We start from the raw sequence: 9,474 nt of genomic DNA on the forward strand, positions 1-9,474 counted from the left end.
TGAATCTTACCTACCTTGGGTTTGGGTCGCCCCACCTCTCCACCAGGTGTTTGTCAAGTATCTCCTATATGTAGGCCCTAGGGTGCATGTAGGACAGCACGGAGCTCACAGTCTGGCAGGGGAGGCTGATGTCAGTCAGAGGAGGTGCTCAGGGACTCTGACAGCACAGAACCGCTGCCTGAGGAGCTGGGAAGGCTTTCTGAGGTGGTGTCACTGGTGATGAAAGCAGAGGAGGAGGGAGTTAGCTAGGCTCAGGGTCCATGAAGAAGACACCTTTGAGTCTCACTGGAGTCCACAAGGCCAGAGCCCAGAGACAAGCTGATTCCCTTCCCCATCTCTCTGGGGTGTCCCTATAAATTCTACCCTTCTGGGTACAGACTGCAGGGCCTGTCTCTGGGAGACAGCAGCCTCACCTGCAGGCCCAGTGCAGGCGGAGGGCCTCTGAGCTGGGGAAGAGGCCCTGCCCAGAGGTCATCATGTGCCTGTCACCCAGAGGTGCCCCCAGGCAGTAGTCACCTGCTTGTGCATGTCTTTCTCAGAGACCTTCACGGAGGCTCTTGCGAGGATCTGCAACAGCAAGCGCTGGCACTTAAACTAGGGGCCCAAGAGACTGCGAATGAAAGGAAGGGTCAAATCTGAATTCTCCAACGAATAACAGAAGGAACCAACCAGAAAGAGTTGGGGACAGTTCTTAACCTCCTAATGCAGTGCCCCAGGGGACTTCACTGTCTGGTTTTAGCACCCAATGCCTGAGCCCATCTGTTGCCCATTGCCCTTTAGAGAAAGCACTCTGGGGTCCTCAGAGGGCAGTGGGTTGCACAAGTGCTTTCTGAGGAGGGCTAGGCACCCTGTGCTGCGGGAGTGTCCAGGAGCCAGCATCCTGTACCCACACATCCAGGATAAGGAGCCTGGGTGGCCCCTGCTTGATCCCTGGGGAGAAAATTACAGAGTTAGAGTCAGCTTTTTTTTTCCCCCTCTTAAACATTTCATGGTTTTGAGAAGCTGAGATTGCAAAGAACATACGGCAGGAAAGAAAAAATGGACCAAATTTTAGAGCCAAATGCAGGACCAGCGGGAATATTTTCAAATATTTTCTGGGTTACCCCTGTGCACACACACAATGACACATGCACACTGTCATGCACACTCACACGCACACACATCACACCCGTGTGCGCACATACACTCTTTGAGGGATTCTGGTAAGGAAACCGTTTCCTTATATGAGAGCTCTGTGACCCACACAGAGTTCCTCAAGCAGCCCCACATATCTCTTTCCAGTGTCCATGTTTAAGGCACATTAAATTATGAGCTGTGGTGACCTCTGACACTTACCCCAAGGTTCCATGGGAAAAACTGAAGTGGAAAGAAAGGAAGAAGAGCTTGGTTCCTGGTTGCGCCTGGTGTTGGGGGGCTGACCATGACAGGTTGTTCTCTGCCGTCATCTCGGCCCATCCTACCTGCTCACGGGACCATTTGTTTGAACAGAATTCATATTCCACCCAGCACAGAGTCCCACTCAAGCAGGGCTGAAATTGAGACAGCCAAGAGTGTTCCACGTGTCTCCAAATGTGCATGTCACAGACAGCCGGGACTCTCAGGGACAGAGCCTTGAGTGAGACGCATTTTCTTTCCTCCCTAGTCTTCTCCGTGCATTAATTCTAGACTTCACTTGTTTGACTCAGAAATTATGGTTCTTTCCTTCCCAGTGAGATATTCCTGACATTTTTGCTCCAGCCAGTTAGAACCAGGGCTTTGAAGCAGGTCTGCCCGATTCAGTCATGGCCAGTGAAGTGAAATCTGAACAGACCCGAATTTTTTTAACAATGTGGGTGAAGCAGAATGATGAGTGGAACCGGAAAAATGATGGGTTGAAGCCCTGCTAGAAACTTAATTTCCCTCTTTAAAAAAAAGGGCAGCATGCACGTTGCATACCAGCCAAATCCCTTGACTAGCAGAGTTGGAAACAGCAGTGCCCCACTCAAAGACGGCTGCCGACTGTGCCCCTTTGAATGTGTGTTGCTCTCCACAGTCCTGGCAATAATCCAGTCTCACACATCAGGCTCCTAAAAGAGCTCACTATGCCTCTTCCAAATATCCCGTTCCAGGGCTTCAGTCCATAATTTTTCCTGTTCTGCTGCTCCTTTTGCTGTACTCAAATTTGAAAAATTCAGGTCTGTTCCGGTTTTGCTTCATGGGCTGTGACTGAACTGGTTCGAACCAGTTCGAAGTCATGATTAGAACCCCTCTTGGCCTGCTCGCCCAGGGTCAGGCCTTGCCCTTGTGGTTCAGTCTTGGTTTTCAGAGGTCTTCAGATCGGAGCTAGGTGGGGCAGGGGGCCAGGGGAAAATGTGTGGACCGCCTTGCACATCAGGCTTTCCCAGAACTCTGCCCTTCTATGGACAGCCCTCCTGCCGTGGGATACTGGGAACTGTCACCTCATCAGTTGGGGTCAGAGATCTGCTTGTTTCTGCTGATGTGGCCACACCCCACCAGCCATACACCCTGCCCTTTTCCAGCAGTCCTGAAGATGCAAGGTTTTCACTTCTTCCTGAGTCCCATCAAAAACTGACAGCCAGTTTTGTTCTTCTGTCACCTGAGGTTTCTGACTGAGAACAGATGGTGCTGGTGATCCCAAATCTCACCTTTCCAACAGGACTGAGCCCTCGCTGTCTGTCCCTTGATGAGGCTGCACATGCGGGCCAGTTTGGTTCTTAGATGTCCTGACGCTGCCTCGTCCTGGGGGCCAGGTGGGGGCTGGCTCTTCCCTGTCCGTCCCCCTCAGTTGTCATCATGAACACACATGTGGACCCCTCAGCCTTTCCCCTGTGCTCTCGTTGATGCTTGGCATCCATTGCTGCTCTGTGTCCCCTCCCTCTGTGTCGCCTCTCACTGTTCCATTGTTAAAGGCTTTCTATGATCTGTCGCTGTGTTTCCTCTAGTCAGGAGTGGCAGGAAAGGACGCCGGCGTGTGTTCAGCCTGTCGGAGGCCGACAGTCACGGTGGCCACTGGGTTTAGTGCTTCGAGCAGCAGCTGCCACGGCGCCTCACGCACAGTCACCTCAGGCAGGTCTCCTCCGCTAGCCTCGGCGAGCCCCTCCACCCTGCGCCCCACGCCTACCAGCCTGTGGTCTGGACCAGCAAGGTGGGCCGAGCTGGGCCCAGGAGGGCATCTGCCCAGGCTGCTGACTGGAGAGCCGTTCGCCAGAGTCAGCGCTTCCTGAGCTCCAGCCCCTTTCTGGCATGTCTCCTCGGAGGACCAAGTCCCCACTGAGTTCCTTTTCCACCAGTTCTTCCTGACACACTGTCCATCCCCATGAAATACCCACCAGCATCAGGCTTGGCACAGGGTCCCCCAGCCAGCCCTGCAGGGCCCCCCAGTATAGGCAACGAGGATTGGGTAGTAGTTGCAAGAGAATTGGGACTTCGTAAAAAACAACCAAGAAGTCGAATAGTTTCTTTTTTATTTCCTGGTCGCCTTCAAAGTTAAGGGGTACGTTTACTCACATTCCAGCCAGCGGCCAAGAGTAATCTCACGTATAAATGTGTTGATGAATGTGACTTCATCATCTCCCCTTTTTACATCCAGCACTTCCAATAGCTGGCCAAGACTGGCCTGTGGGCTGCTGGGCCACCGCCCAGCCCCTCTGCCAGGGCCATCACCACTGCCTCTTTCTGGGACGTTTCCCTCGTGGCTTCCGACGCGTCCTCTCCCACAGCAGTTGTGCTTGTCAGCTGGGAGCCTTTTGCCTTCCTTTGAGTTTGAAAGCTGTTTCCTTCTGCGCTTTGCTCTCCAGCTAACTGTGCAGCTCACCCCCTCCTTCCTCTTGCCCCTGCTCCCTGCCTTTTCCCAGCCCGAGCACATGCAGTCCAGTTTTCACTGGAAACTGTCACTCAGTCAAGAAGAACCAGTTGAGTCCCAGCCCCAAAGCTACTGATCAGCTTCTTGAAGGGGCTGGACACCCCAGGGATGTAGGGGACCCACTGCCTCAGTGTCAGCCCAGGCTGGAGCTATGGCGAGGCCTGTCCCCTCGCGTGGAAATCTGGACTCCTGGACTGCCCGCTGCAGCTCACTCACTCCCTCAACCCATGGCCAGAAAGTCAGAATTGTCTCCAAATCACTTGTTTCCTAGGCCAGGCCCCAACGTGCAGCCTTCAAGCTCCAAACCCCAGCAAGTGACAGAGGCCTTTCAGCAGTGACCACTGCAGCTTAACACTTGGCCAGAAAATGGTCTCAGGGCGTCATTCCCCACCCTCACCTGCCTGGTGAAACCCTGACACAGTTCTCCTCCCCGTCCCACTTGGCTGGATAAATTTATAAATTACTTTCAGGAAGCGGTTATTAGTTTTAAAAAAAATAGGGACAGTATTGTGGGTGATGGGTAAGAGACTATTTTTTCCTATTATAAAAAAAGAAACAGTTTTTAAGGGAAAGAATTGACCCTTTTTTATAAAAACTATTGGTTTTCCAAAAAAAAAAAAAAAATTCTGTATATGTGGTATTGTCTATTTGTTTTTTAACGTATTTGACTGCAGCTCTCCCACATCCTTGATTTTTTTCATCACCAAAAACCCCACCAGGGATCAGGGAGAGATTTGCCAGCTTTTTTGAATATCCCTATGCAAATACAGATTTGAGCAGAGAGAGAAAACATGAAGGAAATGCTTTGTACCCAGTCCCCAGATGGTACGACAGGGCCATTTGGAGAGTCAGTCATTTCTAAACTGCCTTGTCAGCAGCTGAACCTCCGTGCATACACGTACCTATTTACATTTGTAGATCTGCTCACACTTACCTGATGCCAGCATGGAGGAGCCCACATTCTGTCGAACAACTGGTGGGTTACGCTGGGTCAGAATGTGACCCTGAGCAAACCAGCCTCCCACCACAAAGCCTACCTCTGAATGGAGCAAAAGAGCTGAGATTTAGAGAAACCTGAACTCCCGAGTAGTGTTGACTCAGTGTTCCTGGGCCCGGAGCTCAAGTCACTTTGTCCAGTACTGCCCACAGCGTCCACTGCCCCCTTCCTGCATGAGGACAGACCCAGGCCCAGTACACCAGTTTTCTCTAGACCTTCTTTCTCTCTGGGGGAAAAAAATTCTTTATGAAGAATTGGAACCTTCTAGAACTTGTCTTACTGGAGTCTTATTGGAAGAAACTCTGATGTGTGCTTGAGGAGGCTCACCCTGTTGCTGTGCCTTCTCTCCACAGTGGAGATTCTCTTCCTCTCCTTCATCCATTTCTGTGGCATTTGGTTTTATTTTGCTCCTGGTTTTTCCATTATTTTGCTCTATGTTCATTTTGCAGTTATGTTTTGTTTTAGCTTAACGCTTTTAAAAAAAAAAAAACCTAACTGGAATCACATTGAACAACAACAACAAAAAAATGCCGCCATTCCCAAGGCCCCAGGTATTTTCAAACTTAGCGCCAAACGGAATGTAGTCAGCACCTTCCGCCGGTAGCCTTTCAGCCCACGATCTGTACAAGTAAGACTTTGCTTTCCAAGCGGGTTGCCCACAGCCCTCTTATCCATGTTCTTAAATTACCACATCTGAATTCCAGAAGATGTTTTTCTCAATGAACTCCAGTCCCATCTGGCGTTCCTGCCCAGGCAGACTCATCACTGGAAAGCGAATCGGCAGTTTGTGTGTAATCTAATCAAGAACTCTGAAAAGCACTGAAAAAAGAAACCGCTCCTCCAAAAATAACTGCCTCAGGTGGAGCCTGGCCCGCCTTCCCCCTGCCTAGCCCTGTGGGGAAGTTTAGGAGAGAGGTGGCCCTGGGCGATTCCAGCCCCTTTCTGGATGCCAAGTCAGCGCTTAGGGAAGGGCGAGGCAAACCACAGTCCTAGGTTTTGTTTTGGTTTGCAAGCTGAAAAGTTCTCCAGAATTCCTTGTTTCTGTTTTTTTTTTTTTTTTCAATTGCAGTGGGTTCCCTCTTGGGTAAATGTCACCAAATTTAGACTCTGGAAATGGCCTGAAGTTATGATCCTCCCTGAGCCTGTGTTTATCAGCATGCTGGTGGAACAAGACTCACCCTCCAGAAAGCCTTCCCAGGCTTTCCTCTGTTTTCATAACCCAGTCACTGATCTTGCATGAGCCCCTGATTCTCCCCTCATCACAAGTCAGGGTGACCCTGGGCCCTGGCAGGTTCCCCGGGCCACTTGGTAAGACTGGATCTACCAGCATCTGCTTTCCTAGAAGGACTCAGAGGAGACAAGCTGGGCCCCCAACGCTAGCCACTTCCCACCCAGATCCCCCGGGACGTACACCGTCGAGGACTTCATTCAGGACAGGTGCCAGTGTGGGCAGAGCGCAAAGAGCTAAGCACACCTGTGTTTTCTCTCCTCCCACCCAGATGACCCCATGACTCCCGAACAGCCCCAGCCTCACCTTCCCGACCAGGTGGTGATCGTCCACGAAACGGAAGCAGACCCCAAGCCTAGCAAGAGCCTGGGGAGGAATGCGGACACAGAAACAGCCACCCTGTCCCCTAGCCTCATCCCAGCCCCGCAGCCTACCATCTCCCTGCTCTATGAGGACACTGCCGACACGCTGAGTGTGGAGTCACTGACCCTCGTCCCTCCTGTGGACCCCCACCACCTCCGCACCCTCGCCACCATCCCCCCACCTCCCACAGCCACCCCAGAACAGGAAGCTGCCCCCCCAGAGCCAGCAGGCCCCAGCGAGCACTGAGGGCCCTGCTGGAGGGGACCCAGTGGAGGTGACTCAAAGGACACGTGGGGAGGCACCACAGCGGCCCCCAGCAATCCATCGCAGCCACTCCTGTGCTCCCTTGAAATGGAAGACGAGCACTCTTTGCACCTCGTTACCGGCAGGCTGGGACCAGCAGAGACATTCTGCAACCACAGATGATAGGGCAGGTGTGCCCATCAGGGAAGATGTCAGCTTCTTGTCTCTGAGGCCGACAACCCAGAGTGGGCTCCTGCCACGCCCCACTGTGGCCTCCTCGGTCCTCTCTCACCATCCACGGTGTGCCCAGAAGAAATGGGCAGGGCCACTTTGGGAAGAAACATGTAGAAGAGCAAATTTAGATAGACATCTGCTTCTGATATTTATTTCCTCTTTGGGCAGCAGATGAAAGTACTTATTTAAAAAGCTTCTATTTAAAAAGTCCAAAAAATCCTCCACCCTGAGGTTTGAAGTCATGTTAAAAGTGTAATATTACTGTTAAGATTTCATTTTTGTTTTCCCTTGAACTTCCCAGTGTTTTATTTTTGAGTTCGTGGTATGGTTTTCTCCATTTTCTTAAATGATTCTTATTTCCCTATTACTCACTAACTCTGCCAGCCTGTGGAATGATAAAGTCCCTTTCTGGAAAGTTTGGATTATTTTTCAAAGAAAAATAAGGGAGATACACGTTTTCTCAGGTACACAGAGAGCTAAGAGGGCCGGAAGCTTCTCTGCTGTAGCCAAGAGGCCTTGCATGACCCAAATGAGATGTCATGGCCAGGGGAGGGTGCCGTCTGCTCCCCACCTCGGGCTGCGTTTCTCAGCTCTCTCTCACAATAACCAACCCAGGATAGTTTTCAAGCCTCATATTCCGTCATTGCCATCTTTGTCTAAGAAAGAAACACCTGGAACTTTGGATGCCTTGGACCCAGAGGCTGTAGTGGAACTACAAGGAAGGGAAGCGATGGTCAACATCCTCCTGTGCACTGATGGCATGTGCATGTCCGTGTGCAGAGACCAAGAGCCAGATCCCACCCCAGCTGCAAGGCCATGACGTCCGGACATTTGTAGTCATCCTGAGGGTGCCATTCCTCCTCCCTGCTACTGCTGCTGCTACTGCTGCTGCAAAGATGCAAGCTTGTTTGTAAAAGGAAAGCCCCATGGCTCCCTTCTCTATTTGGATTGAGTCTATTCGGGGAGGTATCAAATACCGCCCCCAAGACGTTGCTTTCTACTCAGCTGGCTCGGTGGCCAGACACAGAATGACTACTCCTCTCTGATCAGTGGTGAAACCTTATACGACCGCCCTCCAGGCCACAGATGTGTCCCTGGGAAGTGGATGCGCACCCCAGGGTCAGTGTCAGTGTGGGCCTGGCGGTGGGACGGGTCTCAGGACATGGCTGAGAGCTTGTGACCTGTTTGATAGAGGACACAGAATTTCATCTTCATGGGAGAGGGGTCAGTGCCTGTGGATGCAGCCTCCCCAGTTGTCAGAGGCCTTCCCGAGAAGGTGTGTCCACTCATACCATGGCCACAGGCACCTGGGCCTTTGCTTAAAGACCCAGCCTGGAAAGGAAGCCATTTAGCCAGGGCTGGCCCAGGAGCTTCGCCACAACCCCCAAGCACCCTTGCTGGTGAGGAGGGGAGCGCATGTCCTTGTCTGGGGGCCAGAGGAGGCAGGCAGCGGCCTTGGCTCTAATATGGGGCCCCAGTTACCCAGGTCTGGGCCATTTTGGCAGCCCGAGGTGCAACTGAGGGTCTTCGGGAGCAGCCAGCAAATGTAACAGCTGGCAGTGTGGGGTGGAGGGGGAACCTTTGGGAGAGCCCAGAGCTGGGGGCCTGGTGCCTCTGACCTGGGGTCAGCCGCAGAAACTCACCAACCCACCATTGCTACATCTCTGTAGAGTCATGCTGGAGCTGAATCCCAAGCACTCGGTGCCCTGGTCCGCCCCCCGCAAGTCCACCGTTGGGTGCTCCAAAGCCCGGGAGCAGGGCAGCCACATGAATCCCCAAAGGTCAGCTTTGAAAGTCGCTGTGGAGAAGCGAATGTCTCATCCTGGTTGGGAGCCCACCACACCACAGCTTGCTGGTGAGGGCAGGTCAGATGAGCCTGGAGTGGGAGGGAAGGAGGAGCCAGGGGCCAGGCGTGGCCTCCGGGTGAAGGGTCCTCCCTGCCATGTGCAGGCCCCGTCCCTGTGCCCATAACCTCTGCTTAGCCTGTCCTGCTTGTTGGCTTCTCCACGTAGAAGGCAGCCTCTCTCCACCACACTTGCTCAAGCCTATGACCTAAGTCTAAAGCAACCAAGGGGATAAGTGAAGAAACACACCCTTTAAATCTGACGCGCGCCACATTTCTCTGAGGTCCTGAGCCAGGCAAACTGAGTTCTGATCTTTTCATGATGCAATAAATGTGAGATACTTAATGTAGTCCTATCGGAATTTGGCACAAACTGCAAGAGTTCCTTATGTTCTTTGAGCTGAAAGTGTGTAAATAATCCTTGTCCCAGGGAGGGTGGGTGGGGCACTGGGAAACCTCATGCTGAGCCGAGGGACCATTCTAGGGAAGTACCTGCTTTTGCCAGCATGACTCATGCTTCCTGGGTACTGAACAAGGGTGGAAATGAAAACTGGAACTTCCTTGTAAATTTGAACTTGGCAATAAAAGAGAAGAAAGTTCCCAAGAATGTGGTGTGCCATTCCTTGTAGAGGTGGTGGCGCCTCTGTCCAGCAGGTTAGGTGCTCAGCTGCCAACCCCTCAGCCTGCCACAGCCTTTCCCCGGC

At 52.3% G+C, this 9,474-nt stretch overlaps 1 protein-coding gene across 3 annotated transcripts in view; it reads left to right on the forward strand.

Annotated features, from left to right (window-relative positions):
• CLEC16A (C-type lectin domain containing 16A) overlaps nucleotides 1–9,194 on the forward strand; it is a 241,915-nt gene extending 232,721 nt beyond the window's left edge. For 2 of the 3 annotated variants that reach the window (XM_049904932.1, XM_049904933.1), the window contains exon 23: nucleotides 6,359–9,194. In XM_049904932.1, the coding sequence (XP_049760889.1) occupies nucleotides 6,359–6,696 (338 nt within the window). In that variant the 3' untranslated portion in view covers nucleotides 6,697–9,194. Of the gene's footprint in view, nucleotides 1–2,942; nucleotides 3,067–6,358 lie in introns of all 3 variants that reach the window. The other variant, XM_049904934.1, reaches the window with a different exon arrangement.
• The last annotated feature ends 280 nt before the right edge of the window (nucleotides 9,195–9,474 follow it).

The sequence above is a fragment of the Elephas maximus genome, chromosome 12 (assembly GCF_024166365.1).
Source record: "Elephas maximus indicus isolate mEleMax1 chromosome 12, mEleMax1 primary haplotype, whole genome shotgun sequence".
Lineage (NCBI taxonomy): Eukaryota > Metazoa > Chordata > Mammalia > Proboscidea > Elephantidae > Elephas > Elephas maximus.